The sequence below is a fragment of the Lepisosteus oculatus genome, chromosome 22 (genome assembly GCF_040954835.1).
Source record: "Lepisosteus oculatus isolate fLepOcu1 chromosome 22, fLepOcu1.hap2, whole genome shotgun sequence".
NCBI classification, from domain to species: domain Eukaryota; kingdom Metazoa; phylum Chordata; class Actinopteri; order Semionotiformes; family Lepisosteidae; genus Lepisosteus; species Lepisosteus oculatus.
This window is the reverse complement of record NC_090717.1, coordinates 7,666,479-7,679,488: the sequence shown is the minus strand read 5'-3', so window position 1 is coordinate 7,679,488 and position 13,010 is coordinate 7,666,479. Positions and strand designations below refer to the sequence as shown.

Sequence of the window (13,010 nt, the reverse complement as noted above, 5' to 3'; positions counted from 1 at the left end):
TGTATCCTTATTTAGAATCATTGTCCGTTTTGGTTTGCTTTCAACCCCTTGTTATTTACTCGACACAGTCCAGCATTATAAATTAATTTTATTTAAAAATACAAATTCCAATTTGTGTACATAAATGTGTACAATTTACAAATGTACCATATGACTCAATAAGCATCCACACCCTATTCATGACCAAAAAAATAACACAGTGTAAAAAAATCTAATTTCATACAAAACAGTCATGGTCTAACAATTTGTAAGTTCAAAATGTTGTGTTATTCCAGGCTTGTCGTATCTGATTCCAAGGAGTCCCCAGAACAGATGCTGCTATGAAAAAGAACACCAGTATCAATCCTTTGGCCAGAGACTGGGAGTATGGCTCGCCTGGAAAAAATGCAAGGACACAATTAAATTAAAAAATTGAAGTGTTAAGACACCTCTTTCTATGTTAAGCTGGGTAAATCAGGATAAAGAAATAAGTAACAATATAACAACGCAATATAAAAAACAGATTTCTAACTGCCTTGGAAAACAGGTAAAAATGCATAATGTTAGTTTTTCAGTAAAAGTCGAGGTTGGGATGTACTTCAGTCCGTGTGTGATAATCCGTTAAGGAAATCAGCACTGTTGAAAAAAAAACAAACACTGCAGAGCTCACCTGTGTAGTATCTAGTCAGTGGGAAGGCGAGCTGAGGCCAGCAAACATCATTCCTATCGCAGTCATATTCTGTGTAATTGATCTGAAATCTGCACACAAGAATCACATTCAGTAAGAGATCAGTGCACCTTTAGTGCCTGGGGAAGATGAGGTTTCTATCAATGTCAAGGAAAGCATATGCAACTGAAAAGATCTCTAATCTGTCCTTGACAGTTTTCCATGTGCATGCAGCTTATCTACCTCCTAATCTTACTGATATTTTCCCCTCCCGAGCTTGTCGCAAATATCAGACCTCCTAAATAGGAGGAATCGACCCAGATTTTCAGAACCAATAGTGTTAAGTCCATACATTGTAACTGTCCCTGATGAAAGCTTTACACGCAAAGATTTCCAGTTCATTACTTTGGTAGGTTTGTAATAACAACAACACAAATGAAGACACCCAGCTTGGATCTGTTAAATCCGTAAGAACAAAAGAGCCGGTCGGATGGTATTCAATCTAACGTTTCCTCATCATTTTAAACATCACATCCCGCATCATTAAAACAACACAACAACACAACTGTGAGATCGCCTCACCGCAATGAAGAGATCAGTTTAATTCCATTCGTTTAGTACATGTGTTCCGAATGTCTCGGTGAGGAAGGGGTGAGCGGATAATACCTGGTTTTGGGGGGAAGGGGCTCCGAAGGGATGGCAAGAAATGTCACGGACACGGAGACGGGAAAAGACTGAACAACAGAGCTGTTCACACATGGGGCTGTGTCGCCCCCACCGCACCGGACCGCCCATGTTGTCAGAGCGTACCTGGAGAAAGAAGAAATCAGTTTCAACTCCTGGCCCGTGCAGAGCTGGGGCTAGACCTGGCTGCTATAATCCCCCCTCTTCACTTCACAGCAGACACATACTGCAAAATATACTGGATGTTGCCACATAGTAAGACAAAATGCTAAGTCCCAATGATCTCGATGGCTGCCATTGTATTTATACAGCAGGTTTTAAAATCTTTTTCTCAATGCACCCCCAAAAGTTAACAAAGTCATTAAGAAAAAGATCATTAGACTGCTGGCGCTGCAACGGAGAAAACAACTGAAAAACCCGAGCGATTCGGTATCACAGTACTGTACACATTTCTGTACTGCTTGTTTTGTTGACACTGCCCGTTGTGGAATATGTCAAATAAGGCTGTGCTGAAAAAAGGACTAAAAATGTTTTAGACGCAGCAGACATCAAGGTGGGTGTCCAGGCACTCAGGTGCAGTTTGAGTAAGCCTCACTCACCTAACCTCCACAGCCAGTATTTCCTGCTGTGGCACTCCTGCCACTGCCCCTGCCACGGATGTGGCAATTCGGATATTCAGGTGAGCGGGGACCTGTGTACAGGTGCCAGATATACCTGTTGCATTGCTGGTGGTATTGGGTTGCACACCTGTTTATAAAAAAAATATTTCCATGCTGTAAATGAGATTGTGTATACGAGCTTGTTCCTACCGAAACACGATATATATGATACTACTACTTGGCTTCATGAGATGCCAGCGAAAAATGTCCATTGATTTCAAGGAAGAACAAGGAAAAAAAAAAACATAGCGACAAAAATAAGGAAATCCCTTGACATTATATATCATACAATCAGTAGGAGTGATCATACAGATCGGGTAGAGGTATCCTATTTCTTACAAACAAAGACGGAGAAAAAAAAGTTGACTCTGTTGTAAAACCAAAACTTACTGATTATTGGCACCCATTCTGTCAGGCTGGACAAATTTGAGTTGCCTTTTTTTGCAACGTAAGTTGCGTTCACCAGTGCAGCCAAACCATCCTGTACAGTTTCCCTGCAAGGCAGTGGGGGTGTGGTTTGTACAAACTGACATGAAACATGAGACAGTCAAGGTCTAGATCTGATCTGCACTGCTTTAGCTGTTCAGTAGCATTTACAACACGGTGTAAAGGTCACAGAAGTTCACTTTCCTTCTGATTTAACAAGACAAGGCTAACAACAGGACTGGCATGCCTTCTCTGGGAAGAAGCGTTACAGACCTCAGCTGACTACAGTTAGACATATCCTGCAGACTAAGTCGCAATAAGCAGCCTGTCGATGAATCTTCTCCAAACAAAACGGGGGTAGTTCTGGCAGAAGCACAAAGACCATCCCCAACTGAAGATAAAAAAATAGAAAAGACATTCCATCACAAAATAAATCACAGGATCATGTAGACTTTAATTAGACTATGCCATTGGAAATTAAATAACCATCAACACAACTGCAAACTTTTACAACAATAAATTAAAAATGCCTCTACAGGCCAGTGCTAATAAATGATACTAACTTAAAAAGTACCTCCTTTCTTAACAGTGCTGTTTGTGGTGTTTCTTCAAATATGCAAGAAAAGAGTGCCCATGATACCCTTGTTCTATGTAAATGCATATGAAATGGAACAAAAACCTATCCTGGGTAAATTCCTTTAGAATCATTTTCTCACACAGAACAGCAATACCTGGCTGCCACAAATTAATGGACGTCCTGGTCAACCCACTGTCCCCAGTTTCTTCCTTTGCAGCAATGACAGGCCTCCCAATCTGATATCCTAAAGAAATGTAAGCATTTTAATATCACAAAATTAAAGTCAGATTCTTTACATGGACAATGATGCATTTAAACATCTTTATCAGTTCATCTAATTCTAATGGTTTTTAAAAAAGACAGACCTAATCTTCCTAATATCTGGGGAGGTTAAAGTCGAGATATCCCGAAATACTACAAGATGGCAGGTAAACATTTTGGGATTTAATTACATATTCTCATTAGCTGCCTCTACTCCAGATGCCAGACAGTGATGGGATGGTTACAGCGTTACTATAATTTTATAAAAAGCATCTGTAACAACAAAAAGTGCTAATAACTCAGTATTGCTAACAGTGCATCATTAAAGGTATTATTCTTGTAGTTTTCTCCTTTCGTCAGAATAATAATACAATAACAATAATCTTGGCTTGGCACACCCATAAACCAAGTGTATCTTATGACAGATCCTGTGGGCTGACCTGGATTTCCTGAATTCGTCTGTGAGGCCATGTTCCCACTGACAAACACTGCAGCAAACCTCTGGGTCAGGGTCAGAGGCAGGGTGGCTTAGAAAAGAGAACAAAACAAAATGTTTTTCCCCACCTACAACATTCACTTTTTGCCATTTTTGTTTTGATCAGCAAAAGGAAACAGAAAAGACAGAGAGTACGTGTGGATTCAGAGCCTCATTTTAAAAAAAAACAAGAAATCTTAACAATAAAAACATTTTTCTAAAGGAAGCACATTGGAGTCACATATAACCACAGCAAAAATTGGTATAATCTCGGAGTAAGCAAGCTTTTCAACACAAGTTATACTCACAGTAATTTTACTGGTTTCTCTGTAGCTTTGTCATTTACATACAAATACAGTATCTCCAGGTATAAAAAGTAATTAAAAGGTAAGACTTCGTCATACAAATATTTAAGAAGCAGAAACTCACCATTTGGATTGGAGCACACAGTTCCTATTGTGTGAGTCACTGTTATGTTTGTGAGGCCATTTCCCTTCCAAAATAAAGTGTAGTCAAGTGACAGGGTCATATTTCCACAAAGCCCTTGGGGTTCTGCAGAAAAGTAAGTATTCAAATATTTATGCTACCTCCTTAATTATTCAAAATGGAATTTTTAAAACAAAACATTGTATCACAATACAAATAAAACTAAACGAATGTTGATCATTTTTATCCTCTACATTTCAAAAGGAACTTCCAACTCAAACCTGTACATTGTTTTTATCAAAATCTTTTTAGAACTCTCAAGCAGTAGAGAAAACTATCCTGTGCCCAGAAAAAAGAAAATACATCATGCTTTTATTTATCACCTCCAAATGTGGGCTCCAACGTCTTATTTTCAACTTAAAATCCCAAGTAAAACTCTTTGGTGATGACATCTGTGCAAGTCACCACTAAAAACCACCAGTATAAAGATCAGCACGTAATTATGGCATCCCAATTATGTAGTCAACACTGCACAGGCCTTTGTGAATCACCAGGCTCTCTTTCAGCCAGGTTAATATTCTTTGCCTTTGGACCTACCTGAGTTTGCACCAGGTGGTTTACTTCCAGGGAACAGGGATGACTGTGTAGCACTAAGTGTTCCTGCTCCATTAGGATCAGAGACAAACGTGCTTAAGTCACTGACAATCTCTTCACTCACGCTGATGGTAACAGTGCCTGGAGCCACAAGGTATGCAAAAAATATGTTCAAAATAAGCTATGAATACAATTCTAAAACATATCTAAAGTCGTTTACACCAAAGGAAGCTGTTATTCTTGGAAAGCAAAAAGGGTGATTCTTGTCTTTGCAGTCTGGGCAAAAACTCCTTCAGTTTCAAGGCACAAAAAAAACGTTCTAGTGTCAGGAAGAATGTTGTTCTTTTTAGTCCAAGACCTTATAAATACAATACAAATAAATCCTCTTCTCCCAACACTACACAGCTCATACAACTATACCCTTCACTTGCAAGACCGCATCTGAAGAAATGCATATGTGGTAATCCACTGCAGCAAACATACACACCAGTCCGATTGGAAAACTGTTCCATCACAAGTAATAACCTGTTCTGACCTGTTTTGGAATACAATTTACGGTGGAGGGAAACATATCACGTACAGTACAGTAAGTGCTCACCTCCGAGCCCATTGTTAATGTTGAGACTGAGATCAGGGGCTCTGAGGCACAGGGCTGGATTTGTCTCGCAGGAAGTAAGCAAGACATTGCAGCTGGACTGGAAATTCTGCAGAAAAGCCACAGGGGCGCTCCACATGCACTGGCCAACCAGGGATTGCTGAAATATGGAGGAAAAGGTCAAGCATCCTGGGCGTTCACTTCATTCCTCGATCGTTTTGATGCGATAAAGACCTGCTGTATTACGTAAGGTAACGTTTCAAAGAACACTCTTCGGAAGAGACAGAAAAAGCCAAAAGAGGAGGTACCTGCGGAATTGTGAAATACTCTCCACTTGCGGTGAAAATGGGATCGCCCTGTTTGTAACTATCGAAGGGCACAGCCACAGGGAAAATGGGAGTCTGGAAAAACGGACGCGGTTTGGGACTCCTGGAAAAGAGGACAGGGGCAAGCATTACAGGCCGAACCTCTCGAGGAGCCCAGCAAAGACGATGACGGCTTTGATTAATGGGGTATTTGGAATCTGAACTTGGTTTTCTGGGCTTTTATCTCAAATATTGTTAGAATAGTCGCAGGAGCCATTTTCTGATCACCGAACACTGCTGGGAAATCCAGGCAGCCTCCTGCTGGTAATGAATGCTGTAAGAAGAGTGTGGACTTAAAAAATAATAACTTCACAGGCACCTCTGTGACCACCACGAGCCTCGCAGAATAAAACACAGGGGGTGGAAAAGCAGAACTGGAGGAAAACTAATTCCAGCTCCTGAAGATCTGTTGCAAAGGAAAAATCTCTTTTTACAGAGATGACACGCTGTAGCAGAAATGCCTGTGGGGGGATGCAGGAAAGGGGGTACGCATGAGGTAAGGCTGAAGTGAAATTCTTACACTGTGGCTCCCTGGTAGAAAAGCCCCAGGAAGGGGCTGTTAGCTGGGGGGGAGCACACGCACAGGAATGGGAACCAGTCAGGACTGTTGTTGGCTGACTGCACAGAGCACTGCTGGTCAAAGGGAGGAGTGACGTTCCCGCCGAATATCCCCAGGAAGCACCGGGAGCTGAACAGCTGTCTCGCCTCAGGTGTGCACTCCTGCCACAACCAAGCAGAACGGTCTCTCATAAGCATGGCAAACCAGTACCCAAGCATATTGAGGCCATGCATGTACTACTGTACATGCATGTGGCCAAGATGCCTGAATTAAGATTCTCCTGTGATTTCAGCTGTCAGCACCTGCTACACAATTCTGGAAAACAGCCGCAGCACTCAACATTATTTCCAGTGGAGCATTTTCTGCTCTCCATATCGTTACACATTTTGTTAGCTCTGTTCTCTCAAAACACTCTTCTTTAAAAGCGCCCTTCCAAGTGGGCAATAAAGCTAATCCAGTTCAAAACCAAAAGGCTAAGGTCTCAGAAAACAGCAGCATAAGGTTCATCTATCATATATCTAAAATGATGAATGATAAAAACATAACAGGTATAGAATCCCTGAATTGTATTCAATTTCAGATATACTATGCACACTTAACAAAACTGTCCATTCAGTATTAACTGCAACCAAACAGAACTAAAAGTTTCAGCCTTTGTCCAAGAAATCGTGTCATTTCTTCAAGCAGTAAGTACCTGGTCACAGCAGCAGCGCACGTCACAGGAACCCACCGTCAGATCACAAGGGCATGAGCCAAGGGGCTGGTAGGCTTGATTGGGGATCACTGTTTTATTGTCTAGAAGTCACAGACATGCATTACTATTTCACCTAGGGGCATTCATCAGAACCACCAACTTGACCTTTGTAGCAAACATTAACAAACGGAAAAAACAGGCATCGCTTTCATTTGCTCAGGCTAATAATGATAGCACGTGAAAAAGACATGACGTTTTGGCAAATACGATACTGAATTGTTTTCACTGACTTCAGCTGGCTACCTTCTGTGATATGAAATTCCACAATGTATCAGTCCTGCAACTTTGATAAATGCTGTTTTTAGCCACCAGCATTCAGATATTCACCTTGGCCACACAAAAAAATAAATCTGCATAATGTGTTTCAATGTCACATTTGAATTTCTATTTTCATATTATTTTATTCCACATGTTTAATAGCTATTACACTCAGAAAACCTCGTGTGCTTCAATGCTTCAATTTCTCCTGTACCTCTTCACCCATTCTGCTGTATTCCAGCAATTTATTTTAGAATGTACAGCAGATTTCCCCCATGAAATCTAATCGACTCACCCGAGACGTTTCCAGTGAAGGGGATCTGCGCGTAGATCTCGGCCTGCACCACTAAGGTGTCCTGAGCCACACTGTGGAGGCAGGCTGTTACTTGCAGAGCTTCCACAACACACAGTGCCTCTGGACAGCAGTCTGTCTGATTAAGGCCCCTGCCACACAGCTGCAGGGTTCGATTCAGGCGCAGCGTCACTTTCAGCGTGTTCTGGAAGCGAGGAAAATTAAATGAAATTGGAACTAACCTTCCCACTTTAATGCGTGTTAGAATAACAGTCACAATGACTGACATGCTCATAACGATGTTGGGAAGAAGGATGTCCTTCACGTGGAGTTTTGGTTTGGGGGATTTTGGGCTCAGCCCTGTGAGGAGAATCATGTACAACAAAACCTACCGTTGGTCAATACTGCTCCTAGTATTTAAAAAAGGGACAAACAAAGGGAGTTCCCACACACATACACCACAGCACAGCAATATCAGCCTGATAAACTTGCCTGTCCTACTGTTTCTGCTGTTAGTTGCCACTGCCCAGAGCTATTTCCTGCACAGGAAGCAATAGGAAGGCTCCCTGCAAAGAAAAATTTTAAAAGCCAGCCAGGTTAACCTCAAAATCAAAATAATCCACACTTTTTTTCCAAACAATATAACAATTTGCTATCAGTGCTCTTCAATACAGGCTTACAGCAAACCCACTGGCTACTGTTACAAACACTAAAACAGGACACTATACTGATGCCTTACACAGCCATATAATGTGTGTTTTGACCTCAGTGTTGACGAGGCAGCACAAGAACATTAATCTAAGGATGACATTTAGCTCAAATGCGTTTGTGGTGAGCTCTTCTTTTTCTCCACCCTCTTTTCTCCCCAGCACTATACCGTCTGTCAAACTGGAAAAGAAAGTTAATTAGCAACCTTTACACTTATTTACTGTACATTTGTAATACTTGGGTGTTTTCTTTTTTGATGGTAGGCAACTTTATTTCTCATAATCTTTCTATGTTTATCAAAATCAAACAATAAAAAAGAGGAAACTTGAAGGAGCCCAAATCGATTGAGCCTGGAATGAAATTTAGGGACCTTGGGACCTTTAACGACACATCTAACCAGGACTGAATCCGAATCCGAATATATTAAAATAAATCGCACATTATAAAAATGTCTGCGATCCGTCCCGAGAGAACACTACTAGGATGTCCAGGGCAGGCAATGTGTTCACTTCGCCGGAGGGCTTAGTCTGCTACAGTTTAAATACCCTTCTAAACACAATGAAAATGAAACAAACAGCATCGGGCCGCTTCTTTGTGAATCCCGTACCTGTTGAATTCGATGGGACAGAGGTCCTCAGCATGAATGAAACGCCGGACGTGTTTCCGAGTAAGAGGGCAGTCACGGTCGGACCCGAGGCGAACACGAAAGCAGGTTGGAAAACTGCAACGAAAAGCACCAGGGGTTGACAAAAACGTCACCCCATCTTCAAGCTATTGCACTGCCGAGAAAGCGGACACCAGTTTTCTAAACTAGGTATCGGTAAACCTCGAACGCCGAGCTTTTACGTTGAAAATAAACATTTGAGAGATTACCATGATTTCCAGGGAAAATAGGACGCCAAAGAGTGCTGGGTGTCTGACGATATAACAAATAACATGATATAACTGTTTAATGAAAACCTCATTTATTTTATGATTTCACTGTTAGCTGAAATACTAAGGTACTCGACTAAAACCCAAGAATACAGATTTTACCACCGTACCAACACTGCCGCGGGCATCTTCCATGAAGGCATACAGATATAGCCAAAAACAGAAACAAAATATGCCATCGGACCGTGGCACCATGATCATCGACACGAAAGTTGCATTACAGACACACGGGTGTTACACAGACTGTCTTTTGGTTCAGGCAGGTAAGCGCCATGTCAAAACCGTTGTGATGTCTATGGAAACGAAGCATCGTCCAATCGTAGCAGCCGAGACGGCTTCTCTGTCTCTACAAAGATAGGCAGCACAGGCCTGCTTGTGGTTGCCCACAGCGACACCTCACGGTACTCCCTTGCCACTGCACCCTACAAAACGACAATAAATGTGGAAGTGACAAAATTTGATCTTTAGAATTCATAATCGACTTTCAATTCTTTTGTAACTAAGGGTATAATTGCAGGTTTTAAACCCAAGACCTGCTGGTCTGAAGCTTGTGTGGGTTAATGAAAGAGCTAAAGAGAGATAACACGTTAAGCCAGCAAAGAGGTCGACTATTGTGCAACACAATGCTCAGACACACAGATGCACAAAAAAAAAGAATGACATAATCAAGCATTTTAATTGAACCACTTTATTAAAGGTGAATGGAGTCATTTAATGCTCTCGGCCAGCTTGTTCAGCTCCTGCGAGAGAGCAGTCACAGTGTCCAGGATTCGCCTGCTCTCCAGCTCCCTGAGGCGGCCGCCACAGCGCTGGGCGAACTTGTCAGGGTGCCACAGCGCCTGCTGACGCCTCAGCAGCTTCCGAAAGGCGCCGCGGTCCCCGCGATCGGCCCCGTGCAGCATCACCGACACCATCTCCTGCACCGAGCCCTGCGGCGCCGGCCACGGGATGTCCGCGTAGCCGAGTTTGGAGTCCGACTCGCCCCGGAAGGCGGCCGCACACTTCTCCTCGTATCTCTGCTTCTTGCCCCGGCGGACTTCCTCCTCCTTCCTCGCAGCCCGGGCCAGATACTCGGCGTGCTCGGCCTCCAGCCTGGCCTGGAAATCCCTGCGGCTCTTCGCCTCCGCCTCGGTCTCCGGCCTCTTCCCACGGCTCCGAGCAGCAGACGCGGCCGCCGCCTGCTGAGCCTGCCGCTGCTTCTGGTAGTACTCCCGTCTGACCTGATCGGCCCAGTCCCCAAAATCCTCCTCTTCGGCGTCCTCCCGAGAGAAGTCATCTGACGCAAGAGAAGACATAAACAGATCTTTAAAGAAAACGGTAAAGAGGAACACTTCTGAGAAACCAAATTATTCCAAACTCTTTAAGTTATTAACTAGACACGAGCTTCCGTAAAATAAAAGGATAACCAGGTGCAGCTGGAGAACAGCTCAGAGAAAGAAGGAACAGTGCAGAGTGACATACAAGCTCTTTGTAAAGTATAAACACACCACTGACCATCTGACTATTACTGGGCCTTACCACAGTATATGTCAAGATTACTTCCCCAGTTTGTAGGCACTGTTTCTATTTATAAAGTCGCAACAGATCCTTAAAGGGTACGTTCATGGAGGTAAAAATAAAAATGTCATTAAACCACAATTAACATGACATGAAAGTCAATCCATGTATGGTGATGGCCGTGTGACAGTTTCATTTGAGCTGTAGGAGATCAGTGAATCGGCCATCTCACCATCATACTGTCCAAACGTCTCATAGAATTCATCCTGGCACTCCCCAAAAATCTTCTCACGCCACTCTCTCTCTGGGTCAGGTGTTTCGGGGAAGTTTCTGTATGCTGGTGGAACCCGGCCCTGTGAGAACCCAAAATATTTTATTGACAGAACGATGAAACGTCCTGAGCAAAGACACTTCTTAGACACCAGCACAACTCGTTTGTAAGTCTGCAGAAAAAAAAGTGCTTGAAGGTAAATTCTGAAAAATGCGTCAATTGTAAAAAAAATAATAATTGGCAATTACATACTTCAATACCTCTCTAGAAGTAATATAGACACCAGAATCTGAATCTAAGATCTTGGGAAATGGAAGGAAATCAATCTTCCATGCTCCCAGCAATCTTCAAATGCTGGTCAAGCTAGTCTGTAATGAACTGTAACGCTACTGCCCAGTGGTGTCTACGTGCTCTGCATTAGGGGCCTCTTCCACTGAGACACGTCTTGCTTACTTGTCCCACTTTCATCCACTGCAGAATATCTTGAGGGGTGACTCCCACATTATTGGGCATCTCCATGGCAGCTGGACAGTGTTTCCTGAGAGGGACAACCAGATCATCATAGACTGCACGGAGGAAGAAGGAGAAGGATAATTAAATATTGCACACAAGAAAAGAATTAAGTCTTTTCTGTCACATGCTTGCTGACTGAAAGGATGCGTCCCCCTATCAAAATAGCATATCAATACACTTTTTTTAAATTACCCCCAGAAAATAATTTAAAACTGTAGCTGGTATCTATACTCCATTTCCCCAAATTAGGTATACAGTGATATATGAGAGAACAGTACCACAGTTTTCTCATAAATCCCCTAGTTGTGTACAAATTCTAGTCTCATTCAGGGGTGTTTTTACAAAAGTCATCAATAAGAAGACACCACTTCCACTTGTCGCAGACAAACACGATTTCATTATTCCAAGATGTACACGAACTTCATGCTTTCGGTAGACAAGGCATGTGCTGCCACCCCTTCTGACTCCAGCTCCTGCCCGGGACCTCCTCACCTCTCTTGCCCCGTTTGAGGACCCTTCTCGCCGCCAGGTGAAGCGGCGTGTCGCCTTTCCGGTCCTGAAGCAGGGGGTCCGCGCCCTTCTTCAGGAGCAGCCTGAGCACCGCGTCGTCGCCCAGCGAGCAGGCCAGGTGCAGCGGGGTCCGGCCCTTACTGCCCTGGCTGAAGCTGAGGTCTGTGTCCGGGTGTTTGCGCAGGTAGGATTTCAACTTCAGCAGGCTTCCTTCCTCCACGTATCGCAGCAGCCGCTTCTGCCTCCGAGATGCCATGGATATACTCGCTGCACCCCCGGGGTTACAGCAGCAGACAAAAACAAAGTCGTAGAAACAAAGTCTCCATATTAAATTCGAGTTACGCCTTTGAATACAATTAGTCTACAAGCAGACTGGTAGAAAAGAACTCTCCACTCCTCTTTGCAGATTGTATGTTTCGCTACAAATGTACCACGCACAAACAAAAGCCTATGAAAGCTGACAAGTGACACAGAAGAAGTTTACCATGGATTGTTCTAGATTTAACAAGTCTATACTAATTGCAGCCAAACGTTATGTTGCTAATCCTTTCAGGCGACCAAATCACAGATATTTCTGTACAAAAAGCTAATGTTGACTTGTACAGTAAATACAGTACAGTACCTGCTTGTAGTAAAATTACTTGCTTGAGCTTGTGAAGTCCAAACAGTATATCACTTCCAGATACTAGGTGGTCAAGACTCGTAAAAGTATCATTTATGAACCTTGCATTATGAAGTCATAGTTTACAGCTGTCATAACGTTTTTAAAATTAAGTATCTTAGTTCGTTGTACTTTTAAAAATAGTCATTAATAATTATAAATTCAAGTATTAAGATTATCATTTAGGCTACCGATGCTGTCTGTATATTTTGTAAATAAAATGCCGACTAAACGCCCCTTCCACATCGGTCAGTTTACAATGATACACCACACTTCCGGCCACTGGTACGACAGAAATATATTTCCGAAAGAAATCTAAGAAATATGAGTTCCGGCTTGTTTGTTT

The 13,010-nt window shown here is 42.8% G+C and overlaps 2 protein-coding genes across 3 annotated transcripts; both read right to left on the bottom strand.

Moving 5' to 3' along the window:
- Positions 1-70: 70 nt before the first annotated feature.
- Positions 71-9,550, bottom strand: tctn2 (tectonic family member 2). Of its 2 annotated transcripts, XM_015365981.2 has the most exons (18): positions 9,323-9,549; positions 8,887-9,000; positions 8,064-8,137; positions 7,575-7,776; positions 6,962-7,062; positions 6,229-6,428; positions 5,652-5,772; positions 5,347-5,503; positions 4,752-4,889; positions 4,158-4,280; positions 3,694-3,780; positions 3,147-3,236; positions 2,689-2,806; positions 2,380-2,483; positions 1,930-2,077; positions 1,313-1,456; positions 650-738; positions 71-375 (listed from the first exon to the last, which is right to left on the bottom strand). In XM_015365981.2, exons 1-18 carry the CDS (start codon positions 9,411-9,413, stop codon positions 254-256), a joined length of 2,223 nt encoding a protein of 740 aa, XP_015221467.2. In that variant the 5' UTR covers positions 9,414-9,549; the 3' UTR covers positions 71-253. The 2 variants fall into 2 exon arrangements, with proteins under 2 accessions (XP_015221467.2, XP_015221468.2); XM_015365982.2 differs by lacking the exons at positions 1,930-2,077; positions 2,380-2,483 and having other exon boundaries at positions 9,323-9,550.
- Positions 9,551-9,884: 334 nt separating this feature from the next.
- On the bottom strand, positions 9,885-12,998 carry nfkbil1 (nuclear factor of kappa light polypeptide gene enhancer in B-cells inhibitor-like 1). The gene is made up of 5 exons (XM_015366401.2): positions 12,626-12,998; positions 11,986-12,270; positions 11,434-11,546; positions 10,942-11,062; positions 9,885-10,488 (listed from the first exon to the last, which is right to left on the bottom strand). The coding sequence occupies exons 2-5, from the start codon at positions 12,257-12,259 to the stop codon at positions 9,920-9,922; spliced, it is 1,077 nt and encodes a 358-aa protein (XP_015221887.2). The 5' UTR covers positions 12,260-12,270; positions 12,626-12,998; the 3' UTR covers positions 9,885-9,919.
- Positions 12,999-13,010: the final 12 nt, after the last annotated feature.